Raw genomic sequence first — 15,304 nt, forward strand, 5'->3', positions numbered from 1 at the left:
GGGAGCCTAGCCAGTTTGGATGTTCACCTTCCTAAATCTAAACTCTCATTTTAAATCTTACATTTAGATAACTGCCAAGACTGATTTTTATTTCCCTTCAAAACCATATCATATACTGAAGCCTTAAACCTCAATGTGCCTGTATTTGGTGACTTACAAATACAAGGGACATTGAAAGATATGATCTAACTCTGTACAGGAAGAAAAGAACATAGTAGGAAAATGTAGCAAAGTCTGTGAAATAAATATAAAAATCGCTGTTGTTTTTATAAATTGGAGCTATTATTTAGACCTACAGCTATCATTGATGGATAAGAAAATGAGGCCCATGAGGTTTAAATAATCTTCCCAAGTTTATGTAAAACAAAAAAATACATTATGCAAATGTTGATGTCTTGATTTCAATATAAGGGTTTTTCTATTTTTAGAGTAAGAACAGTCTGACAGGGAGGCAGTAAACAACGGTCATGTCAAGAAATTAGGAAATTATGCCTACAACACTATTTGATATACATTACCTTACCAATCATGAAAAGGATACTATCCCTATTATAGCTGAACGATAGAAAGTGATAAACTATATTTAAGCATTTATCCAAGGTAATTTACATTTTTGTTCTAAATAAAATGAGCCATAAAAGTTTAACCCATTTGACTTCTTATAGATTATTTCCACTTGAGTTTGTCTTTGAAAGAATGTAGTGTCTATATATTTTCATGATGAAAATTGAAAGAAATATTATTACTTCCCTTTCACAACAATAGGAGCAGGTGAAGATTGACACAGGTTAGCTGAATAAATATATATGTATCTTCATATTGGAAATTATCCTCAAGATACAAAATAAGTTAAAGAAAATGCTATATAATGATACAAATGAATTTAAGTCCTTTATCTAATTAAAAATGTCATTCTCTCAGTGATTTTCAGATCTTGCATTATAGCACCTCTAGTCAATCTTCTCTACATTTATTTTAAAACTTAAAAACTATTTTAAAACCATAAATCTCTTGCAATGAATTCACTTGATCATCTATCTCATTTATTTGCAGAATTTGCTAACCAACAAAAAGTTCATATTCAAATGGCATTTTATAAAGATAGACGTACATATAATCACAACCAGCTAACCATAAAGCTTCATTCTTTACTTCTCTCTTTCAAGACATTCCTAAAGAAAATTTAAAAGATGTTTCTGAAATCCTAACTAAAATATGACTTTAAGAGGTACTTTAAAGAAGAGAGAAAAAAACCTGTAAACTCAAGGCATTTTGTTAACATAAACAGGAGTGAAGAAAGATGGGGGTGTAGGAGGAGAGTGGTTATGGTTTTATAATTTCAAAAGTGCAACTGAAGGAAAAGTGTTACAGCTGTGGTGATTTGAATAAGAATGAGCCCCATAGGCGTATATGTGTGTGGCTGTTTGGTCTCCAGTTGATGAACTGTTTGGAAACAATTACATGTTGTCTTTTATGTCCTTGTTAGAGGAAGTATGTCAGTGGGGGTGGATTTTGATGTTTCAATCTTCCATTCAAGCCCAGTTTCTCTCTCTGTCTCTGTCTCTGTATCTCTCTCTTTCTGCCTGCCCTTCATGAAGTAAAGCTCTCAGCTACTGTTCCAGCCACAATGAACATGGACTAACCCTCTAGAATGGTAACCACGCCAATTAGAGACTTTGTTTTAGAAGAGTTTCCTTGGTTGTGTATGTCACAGCAATAGAACAGTAATTGAGACAGAAATAGATATCATTGCTATGATAGACCTGATAATGTTATTTGTTGGAAGACTATGGAAGATTTTTGAGACTTTGGAATAGAAAAGTAGTTGAGTACTTAAAAAGACACTTAAGGGCTCATCTTAGCAATAGCATAGGAGATAACAGAATAGATAGTGATTCGGACTATAGAAGCCTTGCTCCAGAGGTTTCAAAGGGAAAAACTATTAGTAAGTGACCTACAGAACATTCTTGAGATGTTTTGGCAAAGAATATGGCTGCTTTATGCCCTTGTCCTAAGATCTGTCTGAGGTAAAATTGAAGAAATTTGGATTAATGTTATTGGCAGAGATTTTGAGACAGCCTAGCAGTGACAGTATTATGTATTGATCATTCTTATGAAGATCTACAATGAAAAAGCAACCAGGGTACAAACCAGGGCTCAGTTTAAAGAGAAAAAAAAGCACCAGGAAATGTAACACTAGCCAAATCATAGCTCAAGGACATAAAAGGTTTAAAACAAGAACTTACTCAAAATGGAATAAAGAGAGTGATGCCCTCAGGGCAAGACCCCAAACAGCTGAGCTTCCAACTTGGGAAAACGAATTAAAGGAAAGCTTAAGTAGCAGAGAAAACAATCAACAGGAGAAAGCTTATGCAAATGTAATTCAAGGAGGATGCCAAGGTTCTCCAGCACTAGCAAGCAGAATAACTATGCAGCTTAGGCAAGGTGATTTTGGATTTAGAATCCATAATATAGGAAAGTGTTTGTGGACTCTTGGTGTGGGAGGTCCTTCTGTCTATCTGTTGCTTTTTTTGGTTAATGAATAAAGAAACTGCCTTGGCCTGTTGTTAGGGCAAAGATTAAGTAGGTGGGGAAAACTGGACTGAATGCTGGGAGAAGGAAGGCAGAGAGAGGAGAAGCCATGCAGCCCCTGCCAGAGACAGACACAGGATGGAACTTTACCAGGTAAGCCACTGCCACGTGGCGATACACAGATTAATAAAAATGAGTTAAATTAAAATATGAGATTTAGCTAATAAGAAGTTAGAGCTCATAGGCCAAGCAATGATCTAATTAATACAGTGATTATTATGGGAGTCTGGGCAGCTGGGAAACAAACAAACAGCCTCTTGCAACAGACTCTTCCTTTATTGTTAAGAAAGGCTGTTTAGTCCAGGCTTGTGTAGGGCAATACAAGGGGTCATTGGGTGAATATGTGAAAGTGAAGTCTGGATTGCATTGGAGACCCCAAGATGCTGGAGATGCCAGATCCATGGGGTAATTGGCAAAGAAAGTTTTTAACAGGCTGTAGAACCAGCCCAAGAGAAAGAAGTGTGCTACAGTCAGCAAATCTGGAAGGAAAGAGCTATCTAATAAACCTTTTGACAGCAGACATGGAGCTGCAGAATGTGTAGTATCCCCCGCTGGATAGCCTCGCTTTGCTCTAGCATTTTCTCTCTTTATGACAGGCAATGGGTATTCTGTGACACTGTATGTTGGAAATATGTGATCTGCTTTTTGCTTTTGTTTGTACATGGGGTTTCAGTTAAGAGATTTTCTTGAGTCTATGAAGAGATTTAGAATTCAGACTGTGAATGACTATAGAGACTTTTGAATTTAGACTGAAAGCATTTTGTATTATGATATGGCTACAAGCCTATAGCACCTAGTGAGTGGAAATGTGGTAGTCTGAGCAAAAATAGTTCCATATGCTCGTCATTTGACTGCTTGGTGCTCAGTTAGTGGAACTGTTTGGGAAGGGTTAGGAGATACATATTTTGGAGTAGATGTGGTCTTGTTAGAGGAAGTGTGACACTGGGCATAGGCTTTGAGGTTTTAAGAGCCCATGCAGCATCTCTTTCTAGAGACCTGCTGCCTGCAGATCAGGATGTGAAGTTCCCAACTTCCAATGCCATGCCTGTCTGTTTCCCCCATGATGATAATGGTCTAACCCTCTAAAATTGTAACCAAACTCCCAACTAAATGCTTCTTTTTATAAGAGATGTCTTGGTCATGGTATCTCTTCAGAGAAATAGAACAATAATAAAAACAGCAGCAAAACACATTTTAAAGGTCTGTTTTCAATTCTCCTGCCTCTTAGAAATTCTAAGCTCTGATTGGGAATCAATCTACCTCAAGACCTAACAATACCATTCTTGGACATATACCCAAAAGATGCACACTCATATCACAAGGACAGAGACGGAGAGCAAGGAAAAAGATATCTTGATTGAGGGAGCTGTTATGGGGCTAGATATAAACCTGGATTCCTAGGAATCCACAAGGATGACCCTAGCTAAGACCCTAAGCAATAGTGGAGAGGGTACTTGAACTGACCTTCCCCAATAATCATCAATAATCAGATTGATGAGTGCCTTAATTGTCATCATAGAAAATTTATCCAGAAGCTGATGGAAGCATATGCAGAGATCCACAGTTAAGATTAGGCTGAGCTCCCAGAGTCCAGTTGAAGAGAGGAAGGAGCAATAATAGTAGAAAGGGATAAAGATTATCCTGTTTAGAAACAGTTGACCTGAGCTAGAGGCAGCTCACCGACTCAAACTGACAGCTGAGGAACCTGCATAGGCCCAAAATTGGGTTGTTAAATATGGGTAAAAGTTGTGTGACTTGGGGCAGTCTGTGGGACCACTGGCAATGGAACCAGGATTTATCCCTAGTGCTTGAACTGACTTTTTGAGGACCATTGTCTTTGGAGGGATACCTTGCTCAGTCTAGATATAGGAGGTAGGGCTTTGGTCTTGCCTCAAAACAATTTGCCAGACTTTGTTGACTCCCCAGGGTAAGGCTACCCTCTTTAACGAGTGGATGGGGGTGAAGAGGGTGGAGGATGGAGGGTCGCAAGAGAAGGGAAAGAGGAGGAAAATGGGATTGGTATGCAAAATGAGAAAAGGTTGTTTTAAAATAAATAAATAAAACGAAAATGAAATTCTAAGCTCTGAAAAGAACTAGTTTCTATTTTCCTTTCTCTAGAGCACTGCAAACAGACATCCCTGTGCCTATCTCAAGTGCTTGCCTCACTCAATATTTGTGCTTTTAACCACTTACCTCTTTCTTCTTATGATTGCTTTTTGAGTACTAAAAAGGACCAAGTTTGGAATGAGTTATGTTTATTCCATAGTAAATTGGTTTCCTTAAAATAGGATATATATATATATATATATATATATATATATATATATATATATGTATATCCTTTTGAATATATAGAAATAAACCCCAGGTTTCAAATGTATTTATCCATGTAGTAAATCAGGGACCTGTGAGAGATAGCACATTCTCATATTATACTTTATCCATAAAAAAGCAGAGGTATCGCTTTTTGACAGAAAAGGAAACTCATGAGTACCTTACCTGCTCTGTAGTCCTCTAATGTGGCATAAGGCATTCAACTGACCATAATTAATGGTCTTGGTTAGTTTCAGGCCTGCAAAAAGAAATCAATTAAAGCTTGAGTAATTTTCTGTTATCTTATTAAGCAGGTATGTAAATAGTACTTAATTGTAAACATTCATCATACTAAAAAAAATTCAGTGATCATGAAGTAAGATATTGTATTCACAGTCTTGAATAAACAAAATTCAGCATGAGGATTAAGGTAAGTATATAATTCTCTTTTAAGATGTGTTTTGGTCATATCTACTCCTGACATCTTCCTCTTTTCTCCTTCTGGTCTCCTCCATCTATCATTCCCCAGTGAACTTCAAATATATTTTCCTTATAATTTATGGAGTCTAATTAGTGTACATTTAAGTATGGATATCAGACCATTTACTAGAAATAAGCAACTACTAAAGGCCACACCCTTGAAAAAATGAACTTTTTCTCTCTTCCAGAAGCCATCAATTGCTTATAGATCTCAAAATAGGCATAGCCTCTCTCCATTCCATGTTGTACAGGTCTTATGCAGGAAGCCATAGCTGCTTTGAGTTCATGAGTGCAGTTGTCCAGTCATGGCCATAAGACACTAGTTTCTAGCAGTGTTCCTTGTCCTCTGGGCCTGCCAATCTTTCTGGCACCTCTTATGCAATGAATCCCAAGCCTTTGTGTGATATAACTGTGCCACTTAGGGGTAAGTATCCCATAGTTACATGTTGACCAGTTGTGGGGTCTCTGATTAAGCACTGTCCACCAACAAAGAAAAATAAAAAAGAAAAGTTGCTCAGGTGAAGTGTGTGAACAGCTCTAATCTTTTAGTATGAGTATTTAGAAGACACTTTGATACTATGTCAATTTAACAAAACAGTAATAGTCAGTTTTCCCCTAGGGTCTATGACCAGTTCTACAGCCAGACTTGCCATGCCATGCATGAGTTTCCTCCTATAAAGTACGCTTTAATTCCAATTGAAAAGTCATTGGTATCCCAAAGACCTTCATACCACTGTTGTACCATGACCATATCTTCCCATACCAGTGATTATTATCGCTCACAGAGTACACAGCTAGAAAAGATTATTGATGCTTCTCTTCAAACTGCTTGAATGAAATTTCTGTGCCTGTTAAAGCTAGCCAGAGTTTCAAAGTCATAAAATCAGGATTTGTATGGACCCTGGATGACTTCAAAATTAAACAGCATGACAATACTCTATTCTAAGTATGAAAGTAAAATAAAGGGAATGCAGGCAGAAAACTCATTACTACCCTAACAGCATAGACTTTAATAAATCTGAAACTACTATTCACATGATTTAGGTATTTCCCCACCCATATTTCTCAGGTAAACTTTAGCCAATGAAAGTGTTTGGTAAACAGAGAACCACTCACATTCCAGAACCAGTTGCTTCCCCCAGCCCTCCTTCAACTACTCAGTGCCAGCAGTCAAATACAAATACAAAGCTCCTTTAAAGCCTGTGCCTTCAAGGCCTGCTCTTTCTTTTCCATCTTCCTTCAGAGGCACCCTTTTATACTCCCCTCCTCCAATCCCACCTGCCCCACCACCACCCACAGCCTTCCTTGGCCCTCCCATCAGAAAACCCTAACAAAAAGACTGTATGATTTAGTTTTAGTGTCATATAGAATTATATTCATTTTAAATGAATCAACTTATAACTTTTATATACATAAAATATTTGACAACCTATTATTTCTGGTGTGATCTACATAAAATGTTAATGCTAATAAACTAGACCTTTATGCACATGGATTAGAAAGAGACCTGTATGAAAAACATATTAATTCATATTCCTCATGTGGTTGACTCATAGGCTCAATAATAACTCCAGTGAGTGGTATGGAAAAGAGCAGAACATCCCAGAGATTTGGGGGAGAGCTTTAATCTGAGAAATTCTGACCATGAAAAGCAGACTCAAAAAACTAGAATATTATCCTTCAGTTAGGACAATCTACAAAATAATTATAGAATAAAGATTTTAAGAATAAGAATTGCTAGCAAAGAATAAAATTCCACTTGTTTATTTTATCTTTTACAGAAATACTTGCATGAAAAAAAGCTAACAGGAGACCAAGTTTCCATGCTTAGCTTGGAATAAAACAATAAGCTAAAACAGCATAGACTATGCAGCACTTACAGGCTTGTAGAAAACTTAATTCATCAAAATATGTCTTCATCATTGAACGTCTGCTCTTAGAGGTGTGTGTTACAAGGGTTCTTATATGAAGTTTTATCCGTGTAATAGATGTTGTCTTTGAAAGCAGACTGTTTAAAAATGAAAAGACTAAACTTTCAATGTGAAATTACAACTATGGATAGACCAGATGTTGATCTTTCCTACTGATCAAATTTATTACAGGGATAAAACTTGCTTTCCAAAGCTGCAAAGTTTACATTTTTTTCTAGACTTGTTTTTCACTTATGAAATGCTTTGGCTCAGCTTTTGACAAAAGCAACAGGGGCTTCACCTTAGAATGGGGTTAAAACCTAGGCTTTTAACCCAAGTTTGTGTGAAAAAGACTTTGAAGCTCACGACTATAAATTAATCCTACACTAGAAACCCACCACGCAATTAAAAATTGAATTGTATATAGTCAAATTGGGCATTAGTCTACTGGATATTATTAAAATGGAAAAATTCTACTGTTGTATGTTATAATATTTGTTCCAAGTTAATTTATTTTCATTTTTCTGTCATATAATAAAGTAAGTATCCATGGATTGTTCTCTTAATAAAAAGTGGTCAGACGCACACAGTATTTCTCAAGATTTACATATTTAATTGCTTTCTCTCCATTTTTTATTTGCTAAAAATATCTTTACCCAACACTCAAGTAAAAATTTTCAGAAAAATAGTTTATATTTAAAAATTATTAAACAATTATATTGTGTATATTGGAGATCACCGCATGATGCTACCAGGCAGGTAGGCAGTAAAAAGGCTATCATGGTGAAGTTGATTATCTGAACATACTTTTATTTTGCCAATAGAGAAGCCAACACATACACAATTAACAAAATTCCTAACAGAATACAACTACTAATTTTGTTTCTTATCATAAGAGCAATTTTAATCAAATCTTTAACTCTCAGTAAAAAGAATTCCCAGCATAGTATAGCTGTTGAAGAAACGTCACAATGACCCCTTGGAAATGTCGAAGTATGGTCATTTGAAAAATAGAAGGCTGAGACCTCTTCAAAGGGTTTCTGTGCACGCTAATAATTAAACCAACAACAAGTAGAACCTTTCTTTCTATAATTATCAGTGCACAGGCATGAGTTTGGTAGCCATACTAGCATAAAGGTTAACAACAAACTTGTTGCAGACTTTATAAAAAAAATGTTGAACTCTAGCACAAGACTGGAGTATTAAGAAGAAGCTGAACAGAAGAAAATTAAAGGATTGTAAGCATGACTAAGTATTTTTATATACTTGGATACGTGGTCCAAATCTTGGAAAAGTCTATATATGTTAAGAGTTCATTCAGACTACTTGTGTTAATGGTCAATAAGAAACTTATTTACATCTTTTTATCTGATTTTTATTGTTTCATAAAATTCTGAGCTTAATCTTTCAAATAATATTGAATAAACATAGCACTTGATACAACTAAATAAACCATTAAGACGGGCCTACTTTCAAACCATGAACCTTGAATCATATTTGTTTGCTAACTACCTTAGTTGACGTTAGCTCCAGAATGGTGATGGAAAATAGCTTTGTTCCTCTCCTATTTCTTTCTCTGACTCCATTAATCTCCACACCTAGAGGCACAGTTTTGTTTGCAAGTGACCTTCGTCAAGTAAATACCACTTTCATCACCTATTTCCACCTCTGCCTGCTTCCTTCTCCTCACCCACAAGTCTACTTCCAACCTATCTGTGTTTCAGGAGGCATCTTTTAATGGTGGAATTAAACAGCTAATGTTCCAGCTTTACCTGGCCTCGCTCCAGCACTAACACAAGCCAGCTTCTTACATGAGAAATACAACTATAGAAAACAAGCTCACATGCACAAGTGAGATGCAAAAACAAAAACATGAATGACGAAGACAGACTATCACCAAATCTACTAGTCCTGTAAAAATGTTAAGACAAATTTACCTATATGAACTCAGGACACTGAATCCAATGAACAATACATACTGTTTTTAAAGAATTCAAGGAGTTTTATAAAAAGACACAAATAGTGCAATGAACTTCAAGAGAATAACAATATATATCTGAGAAAATAAAAATATATGGTGGACAAAGAAGGCTTGAAATTTAAAGTCAGAATTGAATAAAGAGTTGGAAATATTAACAAGAATTCAGCTATTATAAAAATATAACTAAAAATCTCACCAACTCCAGTTGGACAGGGAAGGAACCAGCATAGGAAGAAATTAGACCCTCTGAATGCAGTTGATAGTTGGATGACTGAGGAAGACTACGGTGCCCACCAGGATTGGCTTTTTGAGAACCCATTCTCTTTGGGGGGATACATTGCTCAGCCTAGATATAGTAGGGAGGGCCTTAGTCCTTCCCCAAAACAATGTGCCTCACCTTCTCTGAGGAGTGGATGGGGTGGAGTGGAGGTGAAAGTAGAGTGACTGGAAGAAGAGGAGGGAGTGGGAACTGGGATTGGTGTGGAAAATGAAAAAAGAGAGTTTGTTTTCTTTTAAAAAAATAAAATTGAAAAAAAAGAAAAAGCAAGGTTCAACTATGAGTTGTGAAACATTTGATAGTTGCAAAGACATCCAAAACTGATAGCAATCAGCACACCAAGAGAATCTAAGCTGTAAACAAGATAGCATAAATGTACTTATATTTTATAAAGTACATGTCAATAAAAAAACTATAGAAAAGATATAAAGGTGATTATTGAGGCAAAGTGTCAAAAACCTAATTTGAAACAACAACAACAAAAACAGATTTTTTTTTTTATTAAATGGTGTTGAGAACACAGGATATCCACCTGGAAAAGAATTGAATTGATTCATATCTCACATGTATAAGAATAAATTAAAAATATATCTGTGACCATAATGTAAAACCTATGTCAAAACATAGACACAGGCAAGAGCTTTCTGAAAATTACCCAATAGCGTAGGAATTAACCCTAAGAATTGACAAGTAAAATTACAAAAAATTAGAGAACTTTTGTACAGCCAAGCAAACAACCAGCAGAATCAAGAGATACATTATATATGGGAGGAAATCTTTGCCATCTTTACTTGATTCATGGGGTTAATGTTCAAAATATATTAAAAAACTGGAAAATTAAACTAAAACCCAAATCTTCCAATCAATAAATGGGCCAGTGAACTGAATAGATATTTCTGAGAACATAAAACACTAATGGCCAATGGACATGTTTTAAAGTATACAAAAATCCTCAATTTTTAAGTAAATATAAATTGAAACTAATCTGAGATTTTATTTCACCCAAGTCAGAATGGCTAACATCAAGAAAATAAATGAACCAACATGGCGGTGCATGCCTATAATCCCAGCACTGAGAAAACAGAGGCAGACAGACCTCTGAAAATCCAAGCCAGCTTGTCCTATGTAAGTTCAGGACCAGCAAGGATACGTAGTGAGATACTGTTTAAAAAAGAGAGAAGAAAATAACTGAGCAGTTTGTCTTTCTATATATTTGTGCATAAACCTACATATATGAACATATATAGGGATGTAACAATAAAATTCAAAGAAAGGGATGCTATCAACTTGAGAGAAGGGATCACAGAAGGGGTTCTAGAGAGCATAATAGGGGCTGGGGAAGGAAAAGGGAGGGAGGGGAAGAAACTGATATAATTGTATTTCAACTAAAAGCATATTAAAAGGAAGAAACTATTTACACATTCAATTACATGTCCATGAATCCCGAATGAATTATGTTGAGTAGAAGAAACAGATTCAAAAGATCCTAAATAGATGATATTCTGAAACAGGTGAAATTCTAATGATAGAGGCCAACTCAGTGACATAGCCTGAGGTTGGGGGAAGAATATTTGATGACACAGAAGAGGGTAGTGGGTATTTGGGAAACTGATGTAATTTTTCCATATCTTGATTACAGTGGTGGTAATAAAATAAAGTGGTGGTTATACATTTGTCTATTTAGCAGTATGCACCAAAGAACAAATTTTACTATTTTTAAAGTAAAAATAAAATTTAAAACCCTAGAGAAAGAGAGAGAAAAAAGGAAGAAAACACAACACAAACACCAGCAACTGCTGTGTGAGCATGTTTATCTGGAAAAATAGGAAGCTATAATATCCCCTGATGGATGAACTGGTATAGCCATACTGAAAATCAGCATGTAGATTTCTTAAAAACCTAAATCATATATCCCTGCTATGAGTGAGTCACGAGAGAAAAGCAGAGGACATTTGAACATGAGAAGAGAGAGAAAGCAGCTACTCAGTAATCTCGTAGGTGTCAGATCTCATGGAACTCCATTTTCAGACAGTTGTGAGCTGCCATGTGGGTGCTGGGAATCGAACCCAGGTCCTCTGGAAGAGCAGTCAGTGCTCTTAACCGCTGAGCCATCTCTCCAGCCCCTCTCAGTAATCTCGTAGAAGCATTTTCATCAGTAGAGCAAGACCTGCTGCACAATGAACACCTGCCTGGGGTCCTTTCCCCGTTCACCACTGTAGACCTGTAATTTTCTATATTGTCACAAGAAACCTCATTTGGAGAGTATGTGTATTGAACTCCTGGTGCAAATTTAGTGGCTTCTGGCTTCAAATTATCAGATTGTAATTTCAGCTGGTGCACCTCTGGAGCTACTTGACATGTTTCTCTTACGAGAAAAAGGGAGAGGAAAAAACCAGTTTCTTAGCAACTTTCGATATGTAGCCTCCAGAATGGTATACATGACAAACACCAACCAGGACTCTAAGGAGAGCACTGTACCACACTTGGGTGTACCATACTTTCTTCTGAGTAACTTTCTGTTAACCTTCATGCTTAAGGCTATGTTAAAATAGCTTTAATATAATTCCCAACTCTGATTAGCTATACTAGCTAATTCTGATCATCATTTTATTGTCAAATCATAAATCCCTACTTTGCCTAAATTGGGATTCCTATAAGTCTAGGGTAGCTCCTTAAGCTGCCAAGGGTGGCAGGGTAGTGCTGTGTCTCCTCAGTCACAACACTGCTGATTTAATCACTCCTGAAAATCTTCTCTCAAAGGACTCGAAGCCCCACCACAAAGGCAACTGCATGTCCATGTTATTGATACATTATTAACAATAGTGAGATGTCCATCAACAGATGAATGGATAATGTAAGCTACATATACACAATGGAATTTTATTCATCCATAAAAAATGTGAAGTTACTACGACTCTAAGAAAATTGATGTAACTAGAAAGTCTCATGATAAACAAAATAAACCAATAAAATAGAAAGACAAACACTGAATACTTTCCCTTATACTCTTAATTGTGGATTCCAGATCTTAATGTGTATATTTTGCATATATGAGTGTAAGTATAAAATTCAGGAAACTACAGAGCGACATGAGGGGAAAATGAATAGTCTTTAGGAAGGATGGGGAGGAAAAGAAAATCTAAGGAAGCAGAAGGCTAATATAGAAAAAGGAATCTAACCAAGGTGAACAGGGGAAGAAGAGTAAAGAAAGAAGGTAAAAAAAAAAATAGTATGCACCAAAACATCACAATGAACTCATTCCGTCAATAGTAATTTTGAATTACTAATATGATTTAAATTATGCATGGTATGTTTGTCTGATTTTAAACAACAAAATTACCTAGAAGCAAATTTGCATTTTATAGTTTGGTATCCAGTGATCATTAGATAGGAAAAACAGCAGTTATTTTAATGTAAAACAACAACAACAAAAACATAAAACAAGAAAGAAAAAACAAAAACAAAAACAGATGCAGAGCGTTGTCAGAGAGGTGTTCCAGATGGACAAGGCAAAGGAGAAGCATCAATTGACACCCAGGAACCAGCTGCCACAGTCTCCCTGATGAAGCTGAGAGGAGTGGGTGAGTTATTCAACTCTGGCTGCTGAATACTTATTGCTTGGGTAGGAAAAGAGAAACAATGACAAGGAACAGAACAAAAACAAAAAAAAAAAAAAAAAGAAAAACACTGAACACGTTCCTTAGCCTTCGCTTCAACTGTCTTCCACTATTTCTCTAATACCACTATGAATGGATTTGAACAGTGAACAGAGCATGGGTTTAAATAGATAAAAGTTTAATAAAGTATACACAATCATACTGATGCTTACTACAATAAAAAAGATTAAATATAACACAACAACTAAAATGAATAAATATATACATGAATGTTAAAAAAGATGCTCCTTTTTATAATATCATTGTATGAAGTATCACAAGTAAAAACAACGCCGTATAAGAAAACAAAATATCTTAAAACACGTATCTTTTTTTTGGGGGGGGGGGTTCGAGACAGTGTTTCTCCATGGTTTTGGAGCCTGTCCTGGAACTAGCTCTTGTAGACCAGGCTGGTCTCGAACTCTAAAACACATATCTTGAAGCAGGGCTATGGTGGCACATGCCTTTAATTCCAGCACTCAGGAGGCAGAGGCAGGCAGATCTCTGTGAGTTTGAAGCCAGTCTGGTATACAAGAGCTAGTTCTAGGACATGCTCCAAAGCTACAGAGAAACCCTGTCTCAAAAAAAATAAAAAACAAAACAAAACAAAACAAAAAAAATGCACATACCTTGAAAAAGATAGCCCATGTTCAATGAAAGCATCAATAATTTTTAAATGCCCATACTATCCCTTATTATTTACAGATTCAGTACAACCCTACAGTAATCTCAGTGTTATTTTTTACCAGTATAGAAAGTCAGTCTTAAAATTCATAAAGAACAAAACCAAAGGACTGCACAATCAAAGCAATCTTTACAGAAAAGATCAGAGATCATTTGAAAGAAAAATCTTATAAAAAGTTTATAATCAAAATAGAACCAGATTTTCAGCTAATTTTCAATGATGGTCCTGAAAACACAAATGCAGAAAAGATAATCTCTTCAAGAACTGGTACTGCAAAAAATTGGATATCCATGTGAAGAAGAAAAAAAAAGAAAATGTTGGTTCTTTTGCACATGACATAAAAAAAAAAATCAGAGTTTTGGGGCTGGAGAGATGGCTCAGTGGTTAAGAGCATTGCCTGCTCTTCCAAAGGTCCTGAGTTCAATTCCCAGCAACCACATGGTGGCTCACAACCATCTGTAATGAGGTCTGGTGCCCTCTTCTGGCCTTCAGGCATACACACAGAAAGATATTGTATACATAATAAATAAGTAAATAAATAAATATTTTTAAAAAATCAGAGTTTTTTTCCTGGAATTATCCATACTTATGTTTCTACAAGTATAGAGAAACACTCAAATATTCAATGTCTTTTCTTTTTCTTTTTTCTTGGAACTTCTGTTCTTATTCTGGCTTCTTTTATATTCAATTATCTTTTTGATGTTGTTTCTTTAGGTATTACAATACACTTCTATGATTTTTCTCCTCTATTGCACTTGCTCCCCCACACCAGTGCCTCTGGAGGTTTGAGTAGTTTAAGACATTTAAATGGTGCCCCATTCACTTTTCTAAATACATGTTTTTAAGACCCCTCTCATATTTAACTACTAGAGAACTCTCAAATGCAGAAAATGCCCTTGAAGTTTAGGAACAGCAGCATGCTATTTCCCGGCTTTCAGCGAACAAACACTCTAAGATGGAAAGGAACAGACAAAACCATTCACTTAAGAGTTCTACCTTACTTCCGAATTCCCTAGAGGGTCTGCATTCTTGAACTCTTTTATTTTTCTTTTATATCCTAAGAAGTAAGAACCAGTAATATACACCCGCTAATGTCTTGCAAACTTTGAGTGCTTTGTAACCCGGCAAAGCTCAGTGCCATGCATCAATCCCTCCAGGACTATCTAAAAGTTAAAGTGTACAATCTATTTTTAAATTTTTTTTCAGAAAGATAAACCTAAGAAATGTGAGGAAAATAATAGAGGAACATCATATTAATGAAACAAACCTCACTAGATCATACTCCTAAGGGCAAGGGGCAAGGTGGACTCCTACATTCCACTAACACTCTTTCCCTTCCTTCCATTGTTCGAAGAAATCAAGTTATAATAGTAGGTCAGTGAGAGTCCTCCCAACATCCATTATTATGCT

At 36.0% G+C, this 15,304-nt stretch overlaps 1 protein-coding gene across 1 annotated transcript in view; it reads right to left on the bottom strand.

Moving 5' to 3' along the window:
• Positions 1-15,304, bottom strand: part of Cnbd1 (cyclic nucleotide binding domain containing 1) — a 246,200-nt gene that overhangs the window by 228,052 nt on the left and 2,844 nt on the right. The window contains exon 2 of the mRNA XM_005362341.2: positions 5,092-5,164. Within this exon, the coding sequence (XP_005362398.1) occupies positions 5,092-5,164 (73 nt within the window). The remainder of the gene's footprint in view (positions 1-5,091; positions 5,165-15,304) is intronic.

Source organism: Microtus ochrogaster, linkage group LG5 (genome assembly GCF_000317375.1).
Source record: "Microtus ochrogaster isolate Prairie Vole_2 linkage group LG5, MicOch1.0, whole genome shotgun sequence".
NCBI classification, from domain to species: Eukaryota; Metazoa; Chordata; class Mammalia; order Rodentia; family Cricetidae; genus Microtus; species Microtus ochrogaster.